The 15,220-nt window shown below is 50.0% G+C and overlaps 1 protein-coding gene across 1 annotated transcript in view; it reads right to left on the minus strand.

Annotated features, from left to right (window-relative positions):
• Positions 1–15,220, minus strand: part of MAP7D2 (MAP7 domain containing 2) — a 109,931-nt gene that overhangs the window by 12,275 nt on the left and 82,436 nt on the right. The window contains exons 9-10 of the mRNA XM_082609985.1: positions 6,332–6,600; positions 5,622–5,754 (exon numbers count right to left, since the gene is read on the minus strand). Coding sequence (XP_082466111.1) covers positions 5,622–5,754; positions 6,332–6,600 — 402 coding nt within the window. The remainder of the gene's footprint in view (positions 1–5,621; positions 5,755–6,331; positions 6,601–15,220) is intronic.

A 15,220-nucleotide genomic window follows, 5' to 3' on the forward strand; every position in this document is an offset into this window, starting at 1 on the left:
AATTAACCCACAAGCTACTTCATCCTTAGGACCTGAAAAGCCACTCGGTTTCTTCCGTTTTACCATGAGGACTTCAGAGGTGCCCGATGCACAGCCATGCAGTAACACATCCTCTTAGCCCCTAGGTCTCCGTAATCCCTGTCATCAACCTACAACAGAAATTCCTCCCCATAGGCCCATAAGCCCTACAGACAAAATTCCCTCCAGTTAACCACACTCTGCTTCCCCCAAAGTAGCTAAAAACTGGCTTTCCCTGTGTGAAACCAAGTCTCTCAAAATCCTCTCCAAGAATAAACATTCTTTCTCTCCCTGCTTAACAAACCAGAGAGGACATGGCGGTGTCATTTCCCCAGCGCCCCTCTGCTGCAGGCAGCCCGACCCCACTGCCCTTGCCGTCATTACCGGCTCCTTCTGGAGCTCACCAGACCCACGTGTACTTCTGTCACCCCCGCCCGTCCTTGCTCCTGCCACCCACCCCAAACCTACCCCCCTTCCTCAGCAGGTAGAAAGTACCAGAAAACTGTGCACTGTCATCATTCAGTGGATGCATCCCTCATCCCCGTTCCCGGCCACCGGTGAGGGTCTTTTGTGTAACGATCCCCATCTCTCAAGCTCCAGACGCCGGCCCCCTCTCGTCCCACCCTCTCACATTTGCACCATGTCCCTGACACATGTTCAGTCTGAACTCGTTCAATCTCCGGATGAGTATGTGGGTTTCACTTTCTCCCTTCCTATGTGCTTAAAATTTTTCATTTAAAAAAGCTTAACCGGGCTTCCCTGGTGGCGCAGTGGCTGGGAGTCTGCTTGCCGATGCAGGGGACACGGGTTCGTGCCCCAGTCCGGGGAGATCCCACATGCCGCGGAGCGGCTGGGCCCGAGAGCCATGGCCACGGAGCCTGTGCTCCGCAACGGGAGAGGCCACAGCAGTGAGAGGCCCGCGTACCGCAAAAAAAAAAAAAAAAAAAAAAAGCTTAACCTTCAATGTCCTAACCTTCCCCTTTGATCTGCCCTCACCCATCCCTCGCCGCCTTCTCTCCTGACCGGCCCCGGGCAGCTCTGTGCCGTCCCTGCATCCGCTCCCTCTTCTCTCAGGGCACCCAGGCCGCCCAGCCACTCCTGAGCACCTGTGGGATGGCATGGGGGCCACTCTGGGCCCTCCTGGGTTGTCAACACTGGTTGGAGTAAGGCCCAGACAAGGCCAACTGGTCATCTTTCCCTGGACCTCAGCCGCCACGCCAGCCATCCATCCTCATCTCCCAGACCCCCAGGGAAACAGTCCAAACCTCCACTTTTCCACCGTCTTCCACATCCTCCTTAGTCGATGGCATCATCAACCACTTTACAGAGAAGACCGGGGCCACCTGGTCTGGGCTTCCTAAACTTCACTCCTCTACAGCATTCCTGCTCAGAAAATGCCCCCTTTCTTCTGCTTAGATGCAAAGGATTATAAATGCCACCAACCACACTATTAATTCCACACCCCCCCGCACCCGAGTTCCTTCCACCGTCCCCCTCTCTTCCTTCCATCGCTTTGCCTTTCTACACGGACCTTCCCACGGCCTGCAAAACACTCAGGCCTCAGGCATCCCAAACAACTCTCCTCAGTCCCCTCTCCCCTGCATTCTGCTGATGTTCAGGGCCTCTGCCCTCTCACCTCTGTCAAGCTGCTTATGTCTCTACCCCTCTCCATGATTTCCCCCCAAACCTCCATTCATGTCCTAAACCCCAAGACCAATGGCCTTTCCTCAGCCTCGACACGTCTCGCAGGTGCAGGAGGCATTCGACTTTCCTTCTGTGAGGGCCTGGCTCTCCCTTCCTGACTCGGCCGCCACCCCCCGCGCCGGACGGGCCCTGCCTGCCCAGCTCTTACCCCGACAGTCCACCACCCAGAGGCTCAACCGACAAGCTGCCAGGGCTGAGCGGCGCCAGGACCTCTGCTGGCAGGGCCGGGCCCGGGCCCGGGCCAACTCTTGCACAGACACCGAGCTGCAGCCTGGCTATGTGACCCTGCTGATGGAGGGTGCCTAACTCAACTGTCTTTCCACTTGGGCCCACAGCAGCTATCTTAACTTCTTAACGTGACTCATTTTGGAATCCCAGTAAGATCTCTTTGCTTCTAGTTTCTGCCAGTGCCTTCCCCGGGGCAAACCCAGGGTCTAGGGTTTCTTGCTCCAAGAATCCTGATTTCTATCTTGGGCCATCCACGAGCCCAGGCACTGTGCCCTGTTCTGCATGCTTCCAGGAGAGCCCCAGGGTCACTGCTAGCGGGGACTGGACCAGCGTTTGCTCTTCCTCCGGGCCCAGCTGTCTGGACACCTTGTCAGCCCTTCTGCTCTGAGCAGTCTCATCCCTGACTCGGATGGCGTTTTCCTCACCAGTTTGTGACAGTGATTGGCTTTCCACGGTTTAGCTCAAGTATCTTTAATTTCTCTATATTCTCTCATCTGGCAACTACATTTGTGTGGCTTTAACTACTGACTCTTAAGCACAAAACAGGAGTGAGGATGATCTTATCCCAAGAGGTGTCCGCTGTGTTCCTGGCCCTGGTTGTGTGGTACTGTACTTTCTCACCTCCCACGTGGTGCTAGCAAAGCTTCATATTCTGGTAAGAGAGAGGAAAACTGATTTTGGGTCAAGTGTATTGCTCTCATTTTTACCTAGGCCCCAGGCTTCAATTCCATTTCTAATCACCAGGATATCTTGCAGGCACCTTAAACTTAGTTTATCTACAATCAAATGGCTTGTTTTTACCCTCTAAAATCAATTCCTTCTGTCCTTCCTTTATCTGCCATTGGGTGTACCATTCTCCTATGCTTAGAATCAAACCTTGGCGTCGACTTTGAATGGGCCCATTTCTGTTGAACCCGCCTTCACTCCTCCAGCTCGAGCTCCACCACACTGCGCTGTCTTCTCTTAACCCGTGACTGCAATGGCTTCTCAGTTGGGCCTCTTCCTACTTCTCTACCTTTCCTGTATGTTTACTGAGCGCCAACACCAGTGATCCAAAGACTGTACCCCGGCCTTTTAAGGGGCTTAGTTGGGGGAAGTAGGCCTGTGAACAAATGAGGAGGCTCTGTGATCAGCTGACCAGCCGGGCTGGGCGGCCGAAGAGGGGGAGAGGTCTGTTCTCTCCCAGGGGCAGGGCTGGAAAGGCTTGCTGACAGGGAGCAGGGCTTGACCCGAGTCGGAGAATGGAAAATGTGTCTGCTGACAAGGAGCTCGAGGCCAAGGGAGGCAGCGTGAAAGCAGATGAGGAGGTGTGGAGCTGCAGGGGACGGGGGTGCTCAGGCCATGGCAGGCCTCCTGTGGGCAGGGGAGTCACTGGTTTGTTAAAGGACAGGAGCAGGACAATGACACTTATTTGAGAACAGGCACTGGGGACACAGTGTGGACAGCGGATGAGCTCCGGGAGACCCAGAGCAGGGAGCTCAGTGCGGATGCCACAGACACAGTCCAGGTCAGAGACCACAGGGGCCAGAGCTCAGGAGGGGAGGAGGGGCTGGAGGGGAAGGGAGACGAGAGAGATGCTAGAGGCGGCCGAGACAGACCTGACAGGGGACGGGACACTGACGAGGAAGGAGAGGGGAAAGGTGAGAGCTGGCTCGGACACTTCTGATCTGGTTGCCTGGAGACGTGGAGGACAGAGCTTGTGAAAGGAAAAGGAAGTCTGCGAGAAAGACAGTAAGGTCTGCTTTGGAAATGCTCAATTTGAGATGCGTGTGGGACACACTTAAAGGAAAGCATAAAGCAGTTGGTAATACTGCCTGCAGGTTCTAGACCAGTGCTAGCCAACAGACCTTTCTGTGATGAGGGAAACATTCTAGAGATTTGTGCAGTCCGATGTGGTAGCCACTAGCCATGTAGCTACTGAGCACTTGAAATGTGGCCATATGGCTGGGGAACTGAATTGGACTTGATCTTAGTGTATTTCCATTTCGGTGGCCGCCTGGGACTAGAGGCAGTGGTACTGGACAGCACAGGCTCAGGAGGCATCAGTACCCATGTGTGATTTAATGCCTTGCTTGTACCAGAAAGTATTGAAGGTTTACAGAGCAAGATGAAATTGGCTTCAGAAATAGATGGTAAAACAAGGCAAAGAACAGATGAGGGTAGAAAGGGAGATGAGAGCAGAGTTGGGTTAGCACCCCAAATGCTGAGCATGAGGATGCTGTGTGAAATGCGAGCCCCAAACTTTTGAAGCCAGAGGAAGCTGGCAGCGTGATGGGGGCGCGGGCAGGGCAGGAGGGCGCAGCACTGCTCGGGAAGGTCTTGTCAGGTGAAGCTGGCCAAAGACTGAGGGCTGGGAGCCCAGGTGATGCGTGAGGGGCTGAGCGGGAGACAGAGGAGACTGAGAAGGAGAGGCCAGAGAAGCAAGGGCGAGCGCGACACGGTCAAAGTCAACCAAGAAATGGATTAGGAGTCTGGCAATTAGGAGGAATGGTGAGTGTGAGGTCTGCAGACTGAGTGTGAGTAGAGGAAATAGAGACAGGCAGTACAGTCAATTCTTCGAGGAGCTGCGCTGTGAAGGAAACGGGAGAGGGTGCTGGCTGGAGGGCAGAGAGCTGCACCTTCCTTAGCACAAGCTACAGGCACGCGACTCACCTGCTCAGGGCCTGCGCATCCCAAGCCCTATCACTGAGGTCCTGCGACTCATCTTCCTCTCCTGGGACCTCCCTTCACACATCCTGCGGCCCACCCAACCCAGCCCAAGCACACCACTCAGTAAAAAGACCTGCTGCTGTTGACCAAAAGGTCGGAGGTGGGAAAATCATCAGAGAAGTCCAGAGTTCAAAGAAGGAACCAGCCAGACCTCCCCCCTCCCCCTTCAAAAAAAATTAATCAGCAGAAGTGTAATGACAGACCACAAAAGACTTGCCAAGGTCACTTAAGGATGAAGAATATTCTATTACTGATTAAACTCAGCGCCATGGTTGAGTGAAGCACGGCAACATGGCTGGCTCCCTGTCCCATTAAATCCTCTCAACAGCACTGGACTGTACTCTGTGATTATCCTAAGAGCTTCCTTTATCAGTTTAATGATAAAATCTACCTTGCCCTTCAACATGCATTTCTCTCTGAATACTAAGACCAGAATAGGCAGAACTGTCTTTATTTTGACCAAGTGCCCCAGGGGTCAACGCAGTGGTTCTCAAAGTCTGGTGAGCTACTGAAGCGGGACATGGCCTGGGCCTGTGTATTTTCACCACAACCCATGACTGGCTCTGACACCCTCCAAAGTTTAGGGACCACTGTCATGACATCTTCTTTCGTGCTCCAGGATGGGAGTCCCCCTACCTCGTGTCTCATGGACTATGAGGTCGGCTTCGGCCCCAGCTAGGAGCCTCTGCTCAACCCTCCTTTCTCTTACCTGGGGGTGAGAGTTAGAATAATTTTGGGGAAAAAAACACAATTCAGGAAGCAGAATCAAGATATCTACATCCGGAACCTCCTGTCTTTTCAGGGAGAACCTCACTCTATAAACAAAACTCAAACTCCTTTGATAGCTCTACGAGGACTGGCTGGTCCTAGAGTGTATGCTGAGGACAGGGGCTGTTGGTAACACTGACATCCAGGAGCTGGGAGTTCCCGCGCGGTCTCAAAGGGCCTGAGCACCCCCACACCTGTCTTGTTCTTCCTTCTCCAGACGTTCCTGCTGCTCCTGTTCCTTCTGCAGCCGGGCCTGTCGTCTCTTTTCGGCCAGCATCTTTGCGGCCTCTCCTGCATCAGTGGTGCCCGCTGTGGGCTTCCACGAGGCTGCATTGGAGGAAAAGATCAAGGGAAATGAAACAGTGACTGCACTCACATGGCAGCTACCACTTGGAATTGAAAAATCCAACCCAGTGGGTGATGGGAAATGCTGCTAGGACCAGCACAATCAGCCACCAAGCAGAGAGGCTGCAACAGGCTGGCTGTGACCCTGGATGCATTCCACCATGGAGGGCAGTGGAGAGGGGATGGGGAGACACAGGGTCACCAGCAAGTCCCAAGGCAGCCACCACCACTGCGCCTATCTGGGTGAACTCACCGCAGCTGTCACGGAAGCTTCAAGGACTAAAGGAAGACCCTCTCTGTGGGAAAGGCAGATGCTGCCTGGATGCAGCTGAGCACCCCCGTGGGCTTCCACAGCTAGGAGCAGCGTCAGCCCCTTAGTCTCCTCTGCCAGGAGACCCTCAGGAGAGTGAGGGGAAGGACTCGGGGCAACATGCAAGCCTGAGAAAGTGGCACGAGGGCATGGAGTTGTCTCTGGGAAAAATCCCCGTCTCTCCCCCAAACCCGAGACTCCCACGTGGATGGAGTCAGAGGGAGAACCGGCTGGGCGAGGAGGGCCTACCTCCACTGCCCTCGGCTTTCCCTGCCGCGGCCTCATGCTTCTCGGTGGCATGCCTGTCTGCCACGTGCTTCTCTGGGGCCTCCTCCCCAGGTGGGCCGGCTGCCTGCTGAGCCAGGGCGCCCTCCCTTTCCTTGTTGCTCTTTTCTTTCTCTGCTTTCTTCTTGGGTGTTTCCTGGCCAGGAAAGGTGGGGAAGCGGTACTTCACCGGAGACCCTGGGTATGGTGGCTTCACGTTCTTTGGAGACTGTGGATATGCTTTTGAAGTTGCCCTGGAAAACCAAAACCACGCCAGAAGATGATTACCGGGCCTGACCACAGAACCCTCTGTTCTGGAGACACCTGGTTCCAAAAAGTTGAACAATTTCATCCTTCAAGGGGAACAAATGTAACGCGGAGCACACACTCAGAAGTCCCTGAAGTAGGACTTCCCTGGTGGTGCAGTGGTTAAGAATCTGCCTGCCAATGCATGGGACATGGGTTCAAGCCCTGGTCCGGGAAGATCCCACAGGCCGTGGAGCAACTAAGCCCACGCACCACAACTACTGAAGCCCACGCATCTAGAGCCCGTGCTCTGCAACAAGAGAAGCCACCGCAACGAGAAGCCCGCGCACCACAACGAAGAGTAGCGCCTGCTCGCCGCAACTAGCAAAAGCCTGCGTGCAGAAACGAAGACCCAACGCAGCCAAAAATAAATAAATAAATAAATAAATAAATAAATAAGAAGTCTCTGAAGTATTATCACCCTAACAGGAACATATGGTATCTAGAACATGTCCCTGGGGGAAGGGACAATATTTTAGGAAGCCCAGCCAGTGACGTCATGTCTGAATTTCACTTAAGTTTGACCACAACATAAGAATAAACCCTTAGGCATCTTCCTACCTCCTCTTTTTAGAGGAGCACCAGGGTTGGATCTGGCTTCAGCATAAGGCAATGAACGACCCTGCTCCCATTTTTTTCTATTATGGCAAAATACAAACAACATGAACTTTACCATCTTAACCACTTTGAAGTGTACAGTTCAGTGGCATTAAGTACATTCACACTGTGGTACAACCATCCCCACCGTCCATCTCCAGAACTCTGTACTCTTTAAACACTAACTCCATATTCCCGCCTCTCCCCAGCCCCTGGCAACCACCCTTCCACTTTCTGTCTCCAGGAATTTGACAATTCCGCACACCTCACAGAAGTGGAATCGTACAGTATTTGCCCCTTTGTGTCCGGCTTATTTCCCTCTGCACAATGTCTTCAATGTTCCTAGTTCCTTTTTTTTTTTTTTTAACTCACCTCTACGGAGGTATAATTGACATCTGGTTCCTTTTCAAGTTCTGAGAAACAAAGTCAGCCAAGAGGTGGGGATGGGGTGTCTTTTTGGAGGCTCTTAAGGTTTCAAAGACTCTCTCCTGCTACTGGGAAGATGCAAAAGGTGAGGGCAAGCCCGTGTCTACCCAGGGAAACACCACTTTGTTAAAATGCAGGACTCTGTCTTACATCTGTTGGAAGAAGGTCCATTACAGGTGTGCTGGCCTAGGCCTGGCTCCTGGTGACCACTGGCTGCTGGTGACGTAGATAACAGCCTAGCTTCAGTTGCCGAGTGCACCCAAAGTTCGCACAGGGGTGCGACATTTGTGCAGAGTACTTTTAGAAGAACATAAAGTAATCTGTTCGTACATTACACATTGTCACTCTCAACCCTGTAGCAGGCTGAACCATATGAAAGTGCTAATGTTCAACCATTTTTGATCTATAAAAACAGCAATAAAGATGGCAACTCAACATAATATTAAAGGCCAATTTCTCACTAGAGACCTAAAGAGTTTCCTAATCAGATCTTGGTGGTAAGGAAAAAATATAATCAGATCAACACTGAACTTGGTCTTGAGCTGGAAAATAATCCTCAAGTGGTATGTGGACTGGAAAAGATGCAGGCCAGTTTTCCAATGGTGCTCTCATGGTAAAAGCCCAGCTCCGGGTGCGAAGGAGAACACGTTTCCTCAGTTAATGCCAGGCTGAGGGCCACACAATGACCCAATGAATATGACTTGAACGTGATCTGAATTTTAAAAATTCAGTTATTTCAGCATCAACCACTTTACTGATATGGAATCAGTCCAGATCCCATTTCCATGGTGGACTGTCCACCCCTCTCTGGCAGTCTGCTCCGTAGCTGGACCACTGTGACCCCAGAAAGAATCACTTCATACTCGCCACACCGACTTCCCTTGTGCCACCGTTCTGTTAGGCCTGGAACCACACAGAACCCCCGTGACACCTCATCCACGTGGACGGTGCTCCCTCTTTGCAGACCGTTCTCCCTCTGCCCTGAGGCTCAGCCAACTCAGGCCCCACCATTCCCGAGGGACCTCTTGACAAGCAGGCGTTTCTATATAACCTTGGTTTTCTACTTTTGTTCCTACACCCTAACCAAATAAAAGCCAGGCACCGAATCCTCTTGCTTCCTCCATATACGTATGCATATGTACCAGGGTTTCTCAATCCTGCCATGACATTTGGGGCTGAATCATTCCTTGTTGTGGAGCTATTCTGTGCACTGTTTAGCAGCATCCCTGGCCTCAACCCGCTAGATGCCAGTAGCAATCTCCACTCCCCCCGACCCACCCCAGGTTGTGACAGTCAAAAATGTCTGCAGGGCTTCCCTGGTGGCACAGTGGTTGAGAGTCCGCCTGCCGATGCAGGGGACACGGGTTCATGCCCTGGTCCGGGAAGATCCCACATGCCGTGGAGTGGCTGGGCCCGTGAGCCATGGCCGCTGAGCCTGCGCGTCCGGAGCCTGTGCTCCGCAATGGGAGAGGCCACAACAGTGAGAGGCCCGCATACCACACACACACACACACAAATCTGCAGACATTGTCAAATGTTCCCGCAGGGGCAAGATCACCCCCAGGTGAGAACCACTGAGGTGAGACATACATACAGCGCCCCCCACGCCCCTTCTATCTGTATAAAGCAGGTAAAAGTGGTGCTGCTCTGGTTGAGGGCCAGTGTCCTAATCCCCACGCCCCCCGAGGCCCACCTATGAGTCTCCTGAGAGCCCTGGCTTGAGAGGGAATCATCAGTGCCTTCTGTGTTCAGACAGCCAGGGTCGCACCTGGATCCCTCCCCCAGTGATGTGGAGCTCACACTCCCTCTAGCACCCTCCAAAACTGTGTCCACGCTTCCTGAGGGCTGTCTGCACACCAGCCCCTGTGCTGCTAAGTGTATTTGTGTATGTATGTGTGTATACGTGTATGTCTCTTTTAGTTGTCAAAAACTGGTATGACGCAGGTACTATTATTAGGGTCACTTTTTGGAGGAGGAAGCGGGCTTAGAGAGGTTAAGTAAGCCACGGAACTGCAGTCTGCGCCCACGACTCCCTGACTCCACTTCTTCCAACTTTGCCCTACTCCCGGTGTCGCAGTGGTGGCTAAGCCATAGCTTGGGGTCACCACGATCCCTAGATGTTCATTTTAGACCTGGCACAGAGTAAGCACACAACAGCTGTTAGATATCGGTGTTAGTGAAACATATAAAATAAAAATCCGCATCATCCTCACAGACAAGAACGAACCAAAAGCAGGAGGAAGAAATAAAACGGGGGAACCACAAGCCTCGCTACCTCATGATGACAGCACTCCACTAAGCATCGTTTTCCAATCAGCTGCAAAAACCTGCATTTAGGTTCAAACAGCCTGTACCACCGTACAGCAGGGGATCTTCTGCTTGGCAACACTCTCCTTCCACGCTGTCGTCTAGGGCCATACTGCTGCTATAACCACCAGGAGAGTGTCTTAAAGGACCTGGTCTAATGCACTCAGGTGATCAAAACACGTCACTTACTCCCTGGAATGTCAAGTGCATGCTCTGTGCAGCTCCGGTCCAACCACTGTGCAGGGAGGGGCAGTGGCAAACAATTATTCCTGGATGTGGGATTTGGAGAGAGAGGCAATAGGCAAGGCGGCTATTTTACGGTAGATGACGCGGACAGAAACACCTTCTCCTCCCGTAAGCATTCCTATCTTGACTCATTAAATAGGAGCTTCTGCTATTGAAAGGACTGGCAGAAAGCCGTCTGCTCTTCCTCCTTGCCCTCAACCTCCTCCCCACGGGCTGAGGCAGGACTTCTCTGCTTGGTGAGACATTTGAGTTCTCTCGGGCGCCTGCCTGTAGCGAGCGCACATCTGAGCTTCCCTCAGTGGTGCCTGAGAGGTGGGTTCCCCCCGGGGTCCTGGTACAGGCGCCTCTGCTGCGCATGGGCAGACATGCGAGGAGCTCTTCTGCAGACCCCACTCCCACCAGGAGGGTCCCCGAGGCTGGACTATGGGGAGTGGGTAAGAGGCCTGAACTGGCTGCAGGCCCACTTCATTCTATGGTCTTTCCTTAGTAGCAGAATGCCAGCATCTGGATCCCAACATGACCCCAGGGTCTGGTCTAAATGGCTCGCTCACGGAAGGGAATGAACCCGATGCCAGTCACACCCTCAGTCAGTGTGCCTGGAGCCTGTAAGAGGGACATGCAGGGCAGGGCTACAATCCCGGGGGGAAAAAGCTGGTCTGCCCTGGGTGTGAGAGGTTCTGACAGCCTCAGACCTACTCAGCCCTGCTCAGCCTTGCTTCAACTTGCTTTAAGAGAACAGTCACGCGTAGGTTCTGTTCACACCACAGACTGTTCTAAATAATACTGGGCCAATTATCCATGAGCACACATCTAAAAATAACTGCTACCTGATAAGTAAGGGTGAATTATTTGGGATAAAACTCAACATACTAAGGAGTCTATCTACATTCCCCTACCCCAGCCCTTGCCCAATAAACAAAATAAATGAGAACGCACACACACACACTCCTCGTACGCACAATACAAACATGACCTTCAAACTAGAGAAGTGTAGGTAAATCACTGATTTTTTTAACAGCAAATGACCAAAATACAGAATACAATCTTAGAAGTTCCCTATTTTATTTCCAGATCCATAGAGTTTCCTGCTCAGGCTGCCTTACTACTTCCCTACGTGGATGCAGCACCTTGCCCGCAAGAGCTGCTGAGCGTGGGAAGCTTGAACTGGGCAATGCTGGTCTCTCTGGCAGACCCCGAGGCTCTCTGGTCTCCTGCTCGCACCACTTACTGCAAGCCAAACGAAGTCTGGCAAAGCTACTGTTTCCCCAATTTCCTAGAAATAGATATCTTGGCTGATGAAAGAAATTAAACACAAATTAATCAGGGAACTCACTGTGCTTTCATAGAGTTTTGTTTTTAAGTACCGTTTCATCTATTTAATAAGGGTCTATTTGGTCACCACAATAACCCAGTGAGGTAGGTGGGAAATTACTATTAACCATATTTTAGATAAGAAAACCAAAATCCTAAGTGCTTAAATGACCTTTCCCAAGAGGTGTAAACAGATGAGAGAGCCAAGTCACTTGATTTTTCATCTTGCTTTTTTATAGGTTTTCCACTCCAAGTTTTAAAAGTTCAATACTTCCAATGATTAAACATCTAACAAAGGGAATTCACTAACTTTGTTGGGGTGGTAGAGATAGGCCTTCCTGATGCACAAGGCAGGATTATATAACCTTTTGAGGTTCCATGACTGGTGGGAAATATGAACAAACACCTCTGTAAGTAGAGCAGCAAGAACTCTCGGGAGAGGGTTGTCATGCTTCTGAACGTGAGTTTACTGCAAAGCAGATCCCCAAAGGACTTTTTTCACTCCACATCTTGGAATCTAGTTCTATTTTTTCCAAAGCCACTTGACTCCAGGCACAGTGAACACAGCCCACCCACAGGATGGGAGGGGTCATGGCCTTGTCAGCACAGCTTGGCCAACATTCTGAGAAGTCTATTTGTCAATGGTCCCATTTTACTATTTACTTTCCAGAGAGAAAAAGAGCAATTTTATACCACAGAGACCTGTGGATACCACCTTAACCCAGTGATCAAAGTTACCATCACCAGTAATGAAACAACTTGACATCATGGCCTCCTGATAAGATGCGCTGAGAAGGAACCAACATCCCTTCCACGGGATTCCTGCCCCAAATGTATAACCTGAGTCTAATCATGAGGAAACAGCTGACTGACTCAAACTGAAGGACGGTCCTCAAAAAAAAAAACCAAAAAACAAAAACCGGTCTGTGCTCTTTAAAAATGTCAGGGTCATAAAGAAAGGCTGAAGAACTGTTGCAAGTTAACACAGACTAAGGAGGCAAGACAACTAATTGCAATGTGGGACGCTGGGTTGGATTCTGGACCAGGAAAAAAACTGTTCCAGAGGATCTCACTGGGACAACAGGCAGAAGTTGCATACAGTCTGTAAATTAAGTAACAACATCATGTCAAATGTTAACTTTTCTGATTTTTCACAATTGTACTGGGGTTATACAAAAGAATGTCTTCATTCTTAGGTATAAAGGGTCATGATGTCTGTAAATGATTCTCAAATAGTTCTTGGAAAATGTGTGTGTGTGTGTGTGTGTGTGTGTGTGTGTGGACTATGTGAGAGTGAGTAGGGGATGGGAATGATGAAGCAAGTGTGGCTAAATGCTAACAGGATGAGTCAAGTTCTAGTCTTGCAATTCTTCTGTAGGGCTGAAATGATGTCAAAATTAAAAGGTTTTTAAAAATTGGTCTAAACTCAAATTATCCTCTACTAAGACGGACAAATACAGGACAAGGACTGGGTGAGCAGATAAGTATGGCTGTGAGGAGGGGGTATAACTTAATATTTTCAATGATCCTTTTCAAGAAAATTTTCAGGTAAGAATGTAAAAGCCTATTTGAGAAGGATGGTGGTAACACAAACAATAGTGAAATTGTCACTGCAGGGAGCCCTGATCCACTGGAGATGCTCATCTGTGGGCAGGGAATACCATGCCACCCATCTACCAGAGAAGGCTATGAGAATGGTGCTCGGCAAGGATTGATTAAATGTCCTCAACTACCAGAGAAATAGGCTGGCTCCAGGAGCCTGTGATTCTGAGAGGGAGGTGCTTATTTGGGGCCATCCATACAACTTTGCCTTAATTTTTTCCCTCATGTGGACTATCTGTTTTGTTTCTAACGCATGATAAAATGAAATTAGCCTAGATTCCTGACACAAAATTGATCTCAGGTAAGCTATCTCTGAAAGTTATTATCTTTGGCAGATTATATTTTCCAAAGATGGCCACAATAATATCTCCTCCCATCCCACATGATCTTCTTGAGTTTATTTTTCCATCCCATTGAATCTGAGGTGGTCCCACTGCTTTGACCAAGAAAATACAACAGAGAAGGAACACTGTGCCAGTTCGGGGCATAGTCCTTAACTGGGGTTAACGGGCCATCATCCTGAATGGGCCGTCTTGGACCTTAAGCTTAGTCGAGCCCTAGGCTGTAATTTAACTGTAGCACCAGATGACACTGAACCGTAATTGCACGCAAGACCCCAGAGGTGAGAACTTCCCAGTGAGCCCATGTCAACCCACAGAACCACCACACAGAAGACCCTAAAAGAGACCCTTCCGGTAAGCCCAAGTCACAGAGCTGTGAGAATTAATAGCAAATCGTTGTTTTATGCTAGTAAATTTTAGAGAGTCTATTACAGCAGCAAGGGATAACGGACACATTCCCCATCATAATGACCAAACTAACTTAGAATACATTTCTAAGAACCTGAAACCATGAGAGAACATTTCACACTGCAGAACTAGGGGTCCAGGCAGCACCTACACACAGAGGCAGAGGCAGGCTGGGTAAATGCGCTTGGCCACACTTGATTTCCTTTCTCTAGGTTACAAGAAGAAAGATATGCTCCATCCACGTCTTTGAGAGTCTTGCTGAAGCTAGTTTTTTAAAACCCATACAAGTACCGGACAATGCCAACCAACAATGAAAATAAACTTGAACACTTAAAAGAGCAAAGCCATTAATATGCACAGCCGCCTACAGTGACTTAATTGATCTGAGATCCGGGACGGGAACAATGCGCTGTCAGAGCCTTTCATCACACGGCCCGTCTGGGTTTCTGGATGGGAGTTCAAAGTGGCTAGCCCCCCCGCCCCAGGCCATTCAAAGCCACGTCACTTCCAGTGTGCTTTAAAGATCACACGCTTGGTCTGCACAGAGGGAAAGTTGAAAATGCCACTTTGCTTGGGGCTTATTTTGTGTGACACCATTTTAAAAACCAAGTGTTTCTTTTTCATCATTCTTTAATATTGAGTATACAAAAGAATATTTATAAAATATGAAAGGTATGAAGAATGATAAAACAAATGCTCACACATGCACCAACTAGCTCAAGGGAAAGACACACTATGCCAGGGTCTCCCATGTGCCCCTCCCTGAGCCCATCCCCAACTTCCCACTCAGAGGCCATCATCACTCTGCATTTTATGTTTGCCATTTCCTTAAAATCATCTTACCACATTTATATTCTTAAAAACACACTGGTTTTGCAACATCTAGGGACTCAGTATACATGGAATCAAACTGCTGACATTCTTCTACAACTTCCTTCTCGGCACTACGTTCCTGAGATCCACCCACTGGTTGCGGGCAGCTGCAATCCACTCTTTTTCACTGCTGTATAGTTTGGTTGGATTTTCAGAATATACTTACCGTCTACTTGACTTTGCACATTTCTCAGACCTGGCCCATACCCAGTGTGCTTCAGCCGCTAATTTTCACCCCAGGGAGAAACTAAATTTCTTTCTGAACATTTTAAAAATCAAGAAACGTTTGTTATTCCTTAGACCTCTCAACCTGGTAATTCTGATTTAGAGGTGCCCGAGCAACTTCTATTCCCAGGGCACCTCATAAAGAGAGAAGGATTCTGGAGTTTGACAGTACACAGGCAGTCTAGCTGTGTTAGTGTGTGCTACTTTTCCTGCCTGTGTTAGAGACAACATG

The sequence above is a fragment of the Mesoplodon mirus genome (genome assembly GCF_964341445.2).
Source record: "Mesoplodon mirus genome assembly, chromosome: X".
Taxonomy (NCBI): Eukaryota; Metazoa; Chordata; class Mammalia; order Artiodactyla; family Ziphiidae; genus Mesoplodon; species Mesoplodon mirus.